At 40.5% G+C, this 14,259-nt stretch overlaps 1 protein-coding gene across 1 annotated transcript in view; it reads left to right on the top strand.

Annotated features, from left to right (window-relative positions):
- The window catches only part of imp3 (IMP U3 small nucleolar ribonucleoprotein 3), a 236,431-nt gene extending 222,642 nt beyond the window's left edge, over positions 1-13,789 (top strand). The window contains exons 6-7 of the mRNA XM_048540071.2: positions 10,380-10,452; positions 12,646-13,789. Of these exons, the coding sequence (XP_048396028.1) occupies positions 10,380-10,452; positions 12,646-12,672 (100 nt within the window). The 3' untranslated portion in view covers positions 12,673-13,789. The remainder of the gene's footprint in view (positions 1-10,379; positions 10,453-12,645) is intronic.
- The last annotated feature ends 470 nt before the right edge of the window (positions 13,790-14,259 follow it).

The raw sequence follows: 14,259 nt of genomic DNA, 5'->3' as shown, positions 1-14,259 counted from the left end.
TAAAGAATGAAAGATGCATTCCACTGATTATTGCACAGAATCTGAAAACTGTGTGGTGCATATTGGGTGAATGACCATGGAGAATACATTGGAAGGCCTGAGAGGCATTGGTGTCATTGTTGATATGAGAGGGCATGGATAATGCTTGGGCAATTGGAGGGGACGGGGGGGGAAAGGTGAATAGAAAGTGAGGGGTAAAATTTAGGGGGCCTTTAAACACTGAGATCTGGAAAACTGCTGGAGAATTGAGGTGAACCTTCTAACTGGCCTAAGTCTCCACCCACACCTCTCAAGCAGTCTGGCACAGCTTGAAAACTGCATTTGGGACCCAATATCTGTGTAAAAAGTCAAAAACAGTAAATGAAGTCATACATTGAGTCAGATATGGAGTTTACATGCTACATAAGCACACAGCTGGGATTTTCTTAAACCCAGAGGAGCATTCGGTCTTTGTCTGCTCAAATGCTCAATTTTTTCGTGTATGGAGATATTTCATATCCACCACTAATGATCCCATCTTTCTGAAATGCTTCCTGTTCCCCTTGAGGCTTTTAAACTACATTCATACTGCGCTCCACTTTCAGGGATAACATTTTCCTGCTGTTTGGATCCCTTTTTCTCAGCTTCACAAGTTTTCTACCTCCCCTTTGAAAGTAGCTGACCACTTCTCGTTTTCACAAGAAGTGAGTTGGGGTAACTAGAACTTCCTAAATTATGTAAAACAGGAAACTCTAACAAGTGAGCTCCTGCAAAACAAATTTCTTCCCTATGTCTATTATCTGTGTCGCCAGCTGTAGATTACATGGCGAATATTTCTGCTCTTTCCGAGTAATCACCCCGACATTTTTGCAAACTCAGTATTGATATATAGTTTGAACATTTCTTTATATTCTTAAATAAAAGCTGCAGCTGTGCAACTGTTGTGAACCAGTGTTTTTCAATAAGTGTAAAAATGGAGTAGTATGTTGCTTACTCATTGTGGACAAGGTGGGTATACATTGCCTCAAAAGAGAAGCTCTGAATGCCGGAACTTTGGAATTAAAGCAAGAAGTCATGGAAAGTCGCAGAAGCTCCTGAGTTTTAAACAAGGTTCCCCCCACCCTGGAATGAAAACTCTGCTTTTTCTCTTTTTGATGGTGACAGATCTGCAGTGCAGGTCCACTTCCTGCTCTTTGTACATCATGGGCTGCAACCTTTTTCCATCTCCGCCCTCCCCTCCCTGCTTGTGTTGGGACGGTGAAACTGTGGATGTGAGATGACGTGATATGAAAAAGAACAGAATCATTGAAAGGAAAGGGGCCAAGTGCAGCAGATGCACTGTTTTTGTAGAAAATGCCCAAGGAATTCAGGGAAGTGGAACAGATTCGTAAACACACAGGCTTGAGTTTAAGCATTGAAGAGGAAATAATGCACATTTTAAGTGTTGATTACTTGGGATAAGACAAATAAAATTAATCAAAATGTCACCATGCAACGTCAGAGCTGTTGGAGGCATTTGGATAATGTGCACAGAAGATGCGAACTGACAATGACTAATGTAGGCTCTGTTTTAAAAAAAGAACTTGATATAACCCACTGATTTATTTGTGGACTTGTCACCTTTCTGAACAGAGGAGTTTTAGTTAAGATATGCAGTATCTGCCTGGAAATTAATGCCATTTTCAGCAAGCGCCCACCAAAAATTGCCCCACCACTAGTGCAAATAGCATCTTTTACTTAATAAAATCTCATTCATCCCATAGGGCTGTTACTGTAAAACAAAAGATAACACTGACCAAATATACTAGTCGGATGATGAGTAAAAACTTGGTCGAAGTGGTCGGTTTTAGGGAGTTCTTAAAGCAAGAAAGTGAGATAGAGTTGATGTGGAGACGCTGGTGTTGGACTGGGGCGGACAGAATCAGAGGTCAAATGACGCCAGGTTATAGTCCAAGCTTGTCCAATCACAAGCTTTCGAAGCACTGCTCCTTCATCAGGTGAAGTCACTTTTTGTGAGATAGATTGATTGGTGAGGTTTAAGGAGAGATTTTCTCAGCTGGAGATGTGGCCACTCATGGTGGAATCATTCAAGGTTGGGGTGTTTAAGAGCTAGTAATCAGAGCACAGATGTCTTAGGGGCAGGGGGCGGAATGTTACAGGGCTAGAGGAAATGACATTTTTGGGGAGGGGTGGAGGGATTTAAAAAACAGGAAGAAAATTTTGCAATCTCAGTTTTGCTTGACTAGGCGCCATTTGAAGTCAATGAGCACAAGGATAATAGAAGAATGGGAGTTGGTGTAAATTAATACATGGTCAGCAGAGTTTTGGATGCCCTTCGGTTTATGAAGGGTAAAATGGACGAAACCAGCTAGAAATTCTGACAAACGTGGGAATATATTAGAGCTGACGCCACTTTCAAGGATTTTGAAGAGGGATGGGAAGTTGGAGATGGGACAGTTACTTGCATACTTAGCAGTTGTGACATGTCTTGTCTGTGGGGTACTTTTCTCAAGGTTGTCCAAGTTGAAGTTGTTTTGATGGGAATTAGAATAAAGTTGACTTTAGGCACCAGGTATAATGATCAAGGATAGCCAGGTGAATTATAGCACATTTAGAGAAATCCAAAACTAGTTTGGAGATAGAATTTAGAACAGTACGGGCTCTTTGGCCCTCAATGTTGCACCAACCTGTGAAACCAATCTGAAGCCCATCTAACCTACTCTATTCCGTTATCATCCATATATTTATCCAACGACCATTCAAATGCCCTTAAAGTGTTTTTAACTGGGAGTGGAGGGGACATACTGTTCTAAAATTAGGAATTTTCCTTTTAGATCAGAGATAAAGGAAATTTTCTCTCAGATAGTTTTGTGACTTTGGAGCTCTCTGCCTCAGCAGGTGAAGGATACAGGGTCAAAAGAACAAAAGAGAAGTATAGCACAGGAACAGGCCCTTCGGCCATCCGAGCCTGTGCCGATCATCATCCCCTAACTAAACTAAAAAAACAAACCTTCTGCCCATATTCAATCCGTATCCCTCTATTCCCTCCCTGTTCATGTAACCATCCAGACACCTCTTAAATGTCACCAACATGCCTGCTTCCACCACCTCTTCTGGCACTCCAGGCTCCTTCCGCTCTCTGCTTGAAAAACTTCCGTCACACATCTCCCTTAAACTTTCTTCCTCTCTCACCTTGGACATGTGCCCCTTGTAATTGAAACTTCAATATGACCTTAACCTCCGGAGTTGTCCTTCAAACTCTCTCTCCTTCGTCTTTCTCACTTCCAGCTTTAGCGGAGCAACTTATTGCATTTTGTGACTTTTTTTCCCTTTCCTCCATTTTTTATGTCCTTTCTTAGTGATGTTGTCTGTTTGCACCACTCTCAAGGTATAGGCCCACATGCAGTTGTAGTCTGCACTCATTTCTAATAACGTACCTCCTGCCAGTAAGCAGAAGAAGCTTGTATTCTGGAGTCCAGAATACGAATCCAGGTCTTGGAGGCACATAGAAATGTGTTTAATCACTCAGTCACTGCTTCTTTATTCTGCAGTGCATTTCCAGTACCTGTATTTTTTTGTGGACTTGTAACCCCCCTCCAATCAATTATGCATGAGTGAAGTCCAGTGTACAAGTTTTCAGGTTTACTGACTGTAGGCCCTGGGCTCAAGCCCCAGAAGTCTTTGACACTTGAACCAATTTGTTTTAAGTTTCGGTGTCCGGTACAGACTGTGGTTTCCCACAGCAAAACTTTCCTCTGGCTCCCTGAGTATAGAAGAACCTATTGTTTTGCGCTGAGCGGTAGTCAGTAGATCACTAATTTACCCTTCCAGCTGAAGGAGGCTGCTTAGAGGCTAAAGCCCATCTAGTAGATCAGATATCGCACAAAAATGTGAAACATGCACTTAACCCTCTTCCTGCTTCTCACTGCCAAACTTACAGACTTAGTCTTAAGCCCATGAAGTGCATGAACATTTTTGGTGTGTAGGATAAGAATCAGGATGAAAGTTTCAGACCCAAGTGAAACCCTAGCTTTATTCAGTGACTATTTATAACTTTCTATAGATCCAGGCATGAAAAACATTGCATCACCATTGGCATTCCCCTTCATTTTTTTTTCCACTGTGTGGAATTCTGAGGTCTATGGGCAGCATGGGTACGCTGACTGGCGAGTGTGGGATCTCCAAATAGCTGTGCTCTTGCACAGTTTGGAGGAAACATCAAATACTAATTTCCTTGACTGGTGATATTTCTTCTGAAGAAGAGTCACTGAATTTGAAGCATTGTCCCTGCTTTCTCTCCCCAGATGCTGCCAGACCTGCTGAGTTTCTCCAGCAATTTCTGTTTTTGAATATCTCTTTTCGCTGTTTGCTAGTTGCTTTATACTGTGCTAATTAATTTATGTTGATCCTTGTTTTGATGATGGAATTTACTCAGGATCTTGAGTTTCTACTGTGATTTTGTTTGTTGACTGACCAGACTGATACTTGACCTGCAGATCTTTGGTCAAGTGGGGCCGGGTATCCGTGATCTGGTGGGATCTGGAAAGCAGGATTTGCTTCCTTTCCTTGTCTGCTGCGGTTCTACCTTGCCATTACGGTGTTTTAACTCAAGGTATGATGCAGCTTGATGGACAGGTGGTCGCCATTTTGAACATTCGGTAGCACACTCCTCCCTGTCATTAACGATAATGTGGTTGCACTTCATGGAGAGCTTCACTGTGTCTTTATGGCATTGTATTTATCCTCCCTTGGAATGCTGGCTATTTGAAGTTGGGGAAAATAGGATCCGAAGAGGCAGATGCTGTTTAGCCACCTGGGTAGTGTCTAATCCAGTTAATTTTGTAGCAGTTTTGCCTGAATAATTTTAGAACTTCAAGAAGGATACTAATGTTTGTTAGGTGATCCTGCTACTAAATCTGGAGAATGTGACCGATGCATTGGTCTCAGAGGCCTTGATAATGATGAATGTCATTCTTTAATTTAACAAAACATGTAAGGATGAACCAAGCAGCTACAGGCTGAACAGTTGTTGGGCAATTTCTAGAAACTATAATTTAGGATAAAGTTAATAGTCATATGTACAAATAAAGTTATTTAAGGAAAGCCAGCATGGCTTCTTAAGAGAAAAGTCATGTTTAATTACCTTGCTGGAGTTATTTAATGAGGTAACAGGGTTGATATGGTGTGCATGGACTCCCAGAGGGCATTTAATTCAGTGCCACACAACAGAACCTGTTAAACAAAGTTAGAACTCGTGGAATAAACGGGGCAGGAGCTACATGGATATAACATTGGCAAAGTGACAGGAAATGAGAGTAATGGTTAACAGATCTTTTCATTAATAGTCTAGACATTGGTGTGCAAGGTCAAATTCAAAATCTGTGAATGATTCAAAAACTTGGAAACCTTGTAAACTGTGTGGAGGATTGTATAGAACTTTAAAAGAACATTGAGAAATTGGCAGATTGGACAGACAGGTGGCAGTCGGAGTTCTTTGTGAAACAGTGAGAATTGAGACAATATAAAACAAAGGGTGCACAGAAACAGAAGAATCTTGGTGTGTATGTGCATCTTTAAGGCTATAAGAACAGGTTGAAAGAGCAGTTAATAAATCACCTAGTACCTGGACATTACTGACAGGGGCGTAGAGTACAAGAGCATGGAGGTAATGTTAACTTTAGTAGGACTCAGCTGGAGGATGGCATCCGCTTCTGGGCACGACACTTGAGGAAGGGTGTGAAGGTATTGGAAAGACTGCAGTAGAGGATAAAAGAGTGGTTTCCGGGTTGACGAATTTCAGTTATGAATATTGATTGGAGAAACTCAGAAGTGAAGGCTAACGGGAGATCTGATTGAAATAAAGGTATAAAAATAAATACATTTAAGGGAGATAAATCTTCAGCACCTGATCAAGCGTATCCCAGGACATCGTGGCAAGCTAGAGAAGAAATTGCACGGCCCCTAGTAAAGATATTTCTATCATCCCCAGCCATGGATGAGGTGCTGGAAGACTGGAGAGTGTTTTATTTAAGAAAGGCTGCAAGGAAAAGCCTGGGAACTATAGACTAGTGAGTTTGACATCAGTGATGGGTAAGTGATTGGAGGGGATTCTGAGAGACAGGATCTACATGCATTTGGAGAGACAAGCACTGATTAGGGATAGTCAGCATGATTTTGTGCATGGGAAATCATGTATCACAAACTTATTTGAGGTTTTTGAGGACGTGATCATGAAGACAGATGAGGGCAGAGCTGTAGATGTCAACATGGACATAAGCAAAGCCTTTGACAAGGTTCCACATGGCAAACAAATTAGTAAAGTTAGATCACATAGGATCCAGGGAGAGTTAGCCAGTTGGTTACAAAATTAACTTGATGGTAGGAGACAGTGGTTGGTGGTGGAGGGTTTTTCAGACTGGAGGCTTGCAAACAGCAGTGTGCCACAAGGATCAGCTCTGGATCCAGTGGTGTATGTCATTTATATAAACGATTTGGATGAATAGTAAGTTTGCATATGGTATACGGGACAGTGAAGAAGGTTTTCTAAGAATACACGAGATCTTCATTTTGCATTTTGGTAAGACAAACGTGGGCAGGACTTACATAGTTAATGCCTGGACCCTGAGGATTGTGGCCGAACAGAGACCCGGGAGTTCAGGTGCATAGTTTCTTGAAAGTGGTTTAACAGGTAGACAGGGTAATGAAGAAGGCATTTGGCATGCTTGCCGTCATTGGTCAGAGCATTGAGTAGAGGAGTTGGGATGGCATGTTGAGGTTGTACAGGATGTTGGTGAGGCCACTTTTGAAGTACTATGAAAAGTTCCGATCACCCTACCGTTGTAAGTGTAGTATTAAAGGATAAAGGATACAGAAAAGATTTACATGGACTTTACAGTGACTGTAGGGTTTCAGTTATTAGAAGCTGGATAGACTGAAATTACTTTGCCTGGTGCGTAGTGGGTTGAGGGGTGATCTTTATAGAAATTTATAAAATCATTAGGGGTACAGATAAGGTGATTAGCAAAGGTCTTTTCCTAGGATATTGGAGTTCAAAACTAGAGGCCGTATTTTTAAAATGAGAGGAGAAAGATTTAAAAGGAACCTAAAGGACAGCTTTTTCACAGAGGGTTGTTCACATGTGGAATGAACTACCAGAGGAAGTGGTCGATGCAGGTACAGTCACAACATTTAAAAGACATCTGAACAGATACGTGAATAAGAAAGATTTGGAGGTATGTGGACCAAATGGGACTAGTTTAGTTTGGGAAACCTGGTTGGTATGGACAAGTTGGACCAAGGCATCTGTTTCCATGCTGTATGACTCTGTAAATATTAAAAATCGTGAGAGTTTATGACAGAGTAGCTAGGTAGGACGTGTTCCCACTCGTGAAATGCATTTAAGGCATTGTGTAACAGAAGCAAAAGTAATATTATGAGAAAATTTCACACAGCAGGTGTGATTGGATTCTGGATTACACTGCCTGAAAGCCATGGTATGGTAGCGGTAGGTTTAGTGAAGACATGAAAGGGATTTAGGTGGCTGTTTGAAAAGGGATATTGTGCAGCGTAATGGGGAAAAGGCAGGAAAAATTATACTTTGTTAGATTATCATCTGGGGAACTGTTGCAGATATGATGGGCCGAACAACTGCCTCCTGCGCAATAACAATTCTCTGATACATTTAGCTTTGACAGTGCAACCAGACTCTCTGCAGAGGTCATGGCTTAACCTTGTGTGGAGGGAAAATCGAGTGTGCATATTGTCACCTCATTGCCTCCTGGAGATGAGGCAAGAGAGTATCACAGAGCTACAAAGCATAGCATGTCGCAGCTTTTAGAGCTAAACTGAAAGGAGTTGGGAGTGCGATGCAGAGAGATTATTTTTTTTTTTAAATTGTCTTTCTCAGAAAAAGAATAAAAATTAGTTCATTCACAAATGTGACATGTACTAAACTGTTGATACATTTCAATTTTTTTGTACAATTAAACATGCAGGCATTTTGAGAGTTTCTAACCAGCCCTGAAAGAATGTTGTGATTGGATCCTCAGGTCAAAAGTTGAGCTGGTCTGCACCAACAGTTTAGATATGTGACAAAAATGGCAAACAAGTTATGTCAGTCATGTGCAAATGTACTTTCACATTGTGAAAAACTTCATTGTAAAGGGGCTGTCCCCTCCTAGTGGTGGGAAATGAGTTCTACAGGTAGTAACATATTCACAGATATCGCCACATGTTCCTTTATTTCCCATAATAGAGTCAGAGGTCTGCAGCATGGAAACAGGCCCAACTTGCCCGTGCAGCCCAGTTTTCAAAATTTAAACTAGTTCCATATACCTGTGTTTGGTCATTATCCCTGCATACCTATCGCATCCATGTACCTGCCTAAATGTTCGTTTAAATAACACCGCTACCTCTGGCAGTTCCAGACAGTCACCACCCAATGTGAAAAAATGGCCCCCCGGAACCTTTTTGTATTTTTTTTTCCGTCATCTTAAACATGTACCATCTAGTTCTGGACTCCTGTACCATCAGGAAAAGGCTATTGGCTATATGCCTTATCCATGCCTCTCATGAGATTGGTGGTTAACAGCAACAGACCAGAAGTCCCCACATTTAAATCTTCACATCCAATATCAGGAGTAGTCACTGGGATTCCACATGTTTGATTCATTGTACTCTGGCTAGTTGGGCTTGAGGGTTGGAGCATGTTTACTCTGATCCTAAAGGATGAATGCATCTAATTCAAATTTGATAAATTCAGGGAGACCAAATCAGCAGGAGAGGAAAGAATTTAGCCCTTTATACTCTCAAATGGAAACTATTGACCGTTGTTTGTTAGGGAAAGATAACAAAATAATACACTAGCCTTTCGAAAATCTATAATTTGCACACTGCCAGTTAACGTGATGTCCTTTTTTTTATTGCTTTGTCCTTGTGATTAGAATGTGTCATTGTGATGCCTAATCTATGCAGAAAACCTGTGTACCCGAAGACCATGTATTCCTAAAAACATTTATATCTGGCATGCAGCCATTCCAATGTAGAGTTTAAGGCATAAACCTAGTCATTTACTTTCACTTGACATAAGCAGTTATATGTTGCCTATGAAAGCAATATACTGCAAATGCTGGAGGTCTGAAAATGAACGAAACTTCTGGCAATCTGTTCAGCTTTTTGACAAGTCGCCAATATGAAATACAAACTGTGTTTGTCTCTCTTGACCGGTTGAAGTTTTGTAGCATTTTCTGTTTTATGTTGCATTGTAGTTTAGCCCCTGCATTCTAGTTCTTAAGGGTATCTTTGCCCCCTTTTTTTAAACTTGGTCATTATTTTGGCTGTGAGCTTTAGCTCCTTGTCTAGTTTTCTTATGTATTAAACACTTTGGGTACCTTAATAGATGGAACAGAACTTCCTTCCCTTTAAGATGTACTATAATTGGAGGTAACTTATGATCCCATGCCATCCTATTCCATTTGTAGCACATGTAAAATGCAGATGTTGGTTCATAGGCGACTTAGTCTACTTTATAACAATTACACTTGTGCTGTGAATACAAACTCTGTTGGAAGACAGGCTGAATCATATTGTAGAATAAGCATCACTTGTATCTCAGAACAGCTGTTCTAACTTTCATTTTACTTTCCATAGTTTGGCTTTGATTTCCAAATTCTAATAACAGGTGATATTTTCAGTGGGTTCCTCAATATCAACAGCTGAAGGAGGAGTTTCTCCATCACTATAAGGATTGTTATTGCAAGCGAAATAAAGTGCACCAGAGAAATCTGCGAGCCAGATTGGCATTTGGGTCATTAATGCGTTGGAGCAGGCATAACTGGCTCCTTTAGCCACCCTGCCCAAAGAATGTTAGTAGATACAGGCTGAGTACTTACGCTGCCCATAGGCTGGCATGTCTTTTTTCAAAAGATTCCTAGAATTTCTACAGTGCAGAAAGAGGCCATTTGGCCCATCGAGTCTGCTTGGGGCCCTGTTGCTGTGTGAGGTTGCAAAGCTCTGTGTCCTTGTATGGTTTAGTATTATATTTTCTAATTCTTCCGTGAAGTGCCTTGGATCATTATACTATGGCTGCTTTAAATTTGAACTTGGCCTGTCTCAGATTAGGAAGAATCAAGTTGCTTCAAAACTAGTTTTATTTTGATAAAGGCGTAAGAATTGGGTGTGTTAGCCTGTGGGATGCATGATTTCCTCCTTTCAGTTGATGAAAGTGCCTGACAGCATAAACATGTCAGCACGTGGATCAGGGTAAAACTGAAAATACTGGTTATAGCAGGTAAAGGGATAAGCAAGTAAAGTTATAAGTGCACTATCACTTAATTAGTACAAGGTAGTGCAAATAATTTGAGTATCTGTGTTGATGTGCAATTTTTGTACTAAATTAACAGAAATACAGAAGACTACATAACCTGGGTGGACTCCTCAAAAATCAGACAGCATGTAAAAGAATACAATGAAGAGGTAAGAATTATGTTCTTAATAACTTACTTAAATCTATCAAATGCTTTTTTTTTGGGATTAACTTCTGCCTTAAATGGGTGGGAGGATCTGCCCTAGGTAAGTCCACCATCTACAAGGCACAATTGCAAAATGCACTGCAGCAGCTCACCACAGTGCTTTCCAAAGCAGCAATCTCCACCACTTAGAAGGACAATGACAGAAGACTCATGGGAACACCACCACCAGTAACGTTCCTTGCAAGTTGCACTTGTTTCTGTCTTGGGCAGTCCCTACCTACTGGCATTGTATGTCCACCTACAGCATGTCGATTCTAGTTGGTAAAGAAGGCAGCTCATACCCATCTTCATCAGAGCATTTTCAGGCTAAATTTGAAATCAGGAAAGTTCCTAGGAAAGAAACGAATGGACTTCCTCGATGAGAGAGTCTGTATTATCTTACAGCAATCTTGCAGCTGATGGGCTGCCTGTGGACTTTCTACTGCAGGATCCTGGGTTAGGAAAGATGATTGGAGGCTTTGGCTGCTGCTGAGGTAACACCCCCCCGAACCACTTCCATCTTTCCTGTGGCTGATGTTTTATCCTGGGACTAAGCGCCATTTGTGGCGTGGTTATGGACAGCTAAAGGGCCATGAGAGATGGAGGGGATTGCGTCAAGCTGGAAGCCTACCTGCACTAGTTTACTAATCAGGTAGGGCTCTTTCTCGTTCTGCCTGGAACTAATATAGTTGCATTCCATGTGGGATAAGTTTCTAAGTGATCATTAACTGACTGCCACCCTACCTTCCCAGGAAATCAGAGGTGGGCTACACTCACGTAGCCTGCAACTCCCACATCCCAAAATATATTTCGAAAGTAAAATTAGACTTATTTATTTTCTGTACATGAGATTTTGCTGTGAGCATTATGGGCTGTTATCTTGGTCTACATAATATTAACTTCACGTAAAACAGTAGTTAATGGATGTTTGGCTATCTGAGGCCCTGATAGTATGATATAAACACTGCTACTTTCTGTAATAAAACCAGGACTGAAAACAGATGGACATAAAAATAGAAAGATTGATCCTTGGAAATTTAATTTATGAAGCATTTAACCCATATAAACATACAGTTGGTTATGTTATAATGTGATAGTTGCATTCCTATGCAACATGGCATTATAGAAAATCATGATTTTCTATAATGCCATGTTGCACAGGAATGCCCCAACGTACTATAGAAATAACAGGGCCTATATGAAAAATGAGGTTAGGGACGGTCAACCAAAGAAAATCACTCCAAAGCACAATTTGAATAAATATTTAATTCATGTCTAATAATGAAATAAAAGTAAATTTAACACATTACCATGAAAAAATGTCAAGATGGCTTGATGGTGGAGCAGGTTGTACTGTATCTTTCCCAGGAAGCACTTCACAGCAAAGCCTGCAAAATGATCACGTGATGCCAGCCAGAGACTTTTGATGCTAACATTGTACGTATTCATGACAAAGTCCATGAAACGATCATGTGATGTGGACGCATACACCCATGCACCGATGGAATTGTGTTTTCGACAACAAAAAGTTTGCATTGTAGAAAGAGCACTCCACTATTTGTTAATCATGTTATAGCCAATTCTCATTGATGGAACACATGTAATAGCAGAACCGACTGTATTGAGGTTATTTAGAAAGGTGTTAATAAATGGACGCTGAACAAAATCAAGACTTGAAGACTGGTGAAAGAGGTGTGTTCTAAGGAGGGGCAAGGGATAGTAATATGTTAATATTCTGGGAAAATGGTGTTTAATTTTCTGGTTGTGCTGAAGTGATGTACTGAAAGCATTAGAGGTAGTAAAAACTGCAGATGCTTGAGTCAGAGATAACACTGTATGGAGCCGGAGGAACACAGCAGGCCAGGCAGCTTCAGAGGAGCAAGAAAATTTCCGAAGAAGGGTCTCAACCTGAAACTTCAACTTTCCTACTCCTCTGATGCTGCCTGGCCTGCTGTGTTCCTCTAGCCCTATGCACTGAAAGCATTAAACTGCTTTCCTATCTGTTTCCAGCGTGTTCACTTTTTATATAATGGAAATAAAAACTGTTATAAATGCTTTTAAATAAAACTGGAATAACTTTTGAAATATGTTTTTGCTGATCAATGAATTAGTTTGGAAGATATGCATTAATTTTACCTTTTGTCTTATTCCTCCTCAGAGAGATGACTTTGACCTGGTTGTCTAGTTCCATACCTCCTGTGCTGGTTGCCCTGTGCATTGCTTGGTTTAAGTAATGTGAATATCACCTTTGGTGACCTATAATGACTACAATCCCCATTGGTGAAGCATCCTAACTCCAGACTATATATCGAGGCTATACCACAGAATGACAGAATTATGAAGTTCTCAGCGGTTATAATCAGCCTCCAAGGAATGTCCATTTTATCTCTACCCTCACACTTTTGGTATTGCAATATAAACTCCAAAATGCTCAAATTTTTCAGTATGGTTGACTCTCTCTAATTAGTTACAATAATTTACTTGTTCAGTGTTGGCAAAGTTCGTGTGAAATTTAGATGCTTCATTTAATGGATCTCAATAAGTGACCCATCATAGAGCCTTATCATTCGCCACCGTATTATCTTTATTTTACTAGTTTAATCAAGAAAGTTTCTGTGAACCATTCCTTTAAACATACTATAACCAGCACACTGACCTCATGCACCCTAACCGATAGCACGTATGTTGTGTCAATGCAATCCAATCATTCATCTAATGGTTCTGAAATATGAGCCCACAAGGAAAAAAATACTGCGTGGCAATCTTGCCAATGAGTTCAAGTACAAACATATTCAAAAAATGAAGATCAACAGTCCTGTTTTTTGGAACTGTTTGGTAATTATATTGGAGGCCAGTGCTCAATCAGCTGATAAATGGCATCATTGCCCACAGGGCTTAAAGAAGTTGAATTCCATGTACTAGAGACCAAGTCAGGCATGAACCCCAACCCTGTCTACTCTTTCACACACGCTCGCACGCACATACACACACATGCTATCCTAAGACGACGGACAACATTCTCCAGTCCCAAACGTTGCATCAAAATCTGAAGTTGCTTACTCAGGAGAGAAGATTATATTTGCTTTAAGCACTGTTTCCTGAACCCTCATTAAGTATTGAGGGGGATTGAAACATCAATGTGTTGATAATGCTGAATGGACGTCCTAATTGTGTTTGAGACTGATGTTTCAGCTTCAGATGTATTTGTTATTTTCAGCATAGCGAAGTGTTGCAGCATCTTCTGATGGTGTTTTTCATTTTTTTTAAAGCATTGCAACAAATAAATTTCTACTTGTTCATATTTTTCCTTACCATTATGGTTTTCTTTTGTAAACATCCTTTTGTAGTATAGGCAGGCTTCAGGTGTATGCAAAGATAAACAGCTGTTGGTGTGGCTTGCACTGTTTCTTGTTTGCTGACCAGTAGAGCTGCTAAAGAAATGCATCAAATTGAAATAGACTCAGAAAATGATGAGGTTGATCAGATGGCAGTTTTGAATCGTCATTCAACCAAGTAACCAGTTCAGTGAAAGTTTGCATTTAGGTTGGAGGAAACAATGACCATCATTTGTTTTAGGGAGAGAAAGCCAACTTTTAAAACACTGTTAATGGCAATCTTTAGTGCCTTGTGCATATAGAAGGGTCAAGCCACATGGGTTGCAATCTATAATTAAAATAAACGCCATTTTTTTTGTAGGGCTGGAATTAACCTTTGATGTGGCTCTGTGATCTACGTCAATGTGTTTGAAGTTAATTTCTGGAAGAAGTAGTTT

The sequence above is a fragment of the Stegostoma tigrinum genome, chromosome 8, assembly GCF_030684315.1.
Source record: "Stegostoma tigrinum isolate sSteTig4 chromosome 8, sSteTig4.hap1, whole genome shotgun sequence".
In the NCBI taxonomy this organism is placed as follows: Eukaryota; Metazoa; Chordata; class Chondrichthyes; order Orectolobiformes; family Stegostomatidae; genus Stegostoma; species Stegostoma tigrinum.
This window is presented reverse-complemented; position numbering and strand designations above follow the sequence as displayed.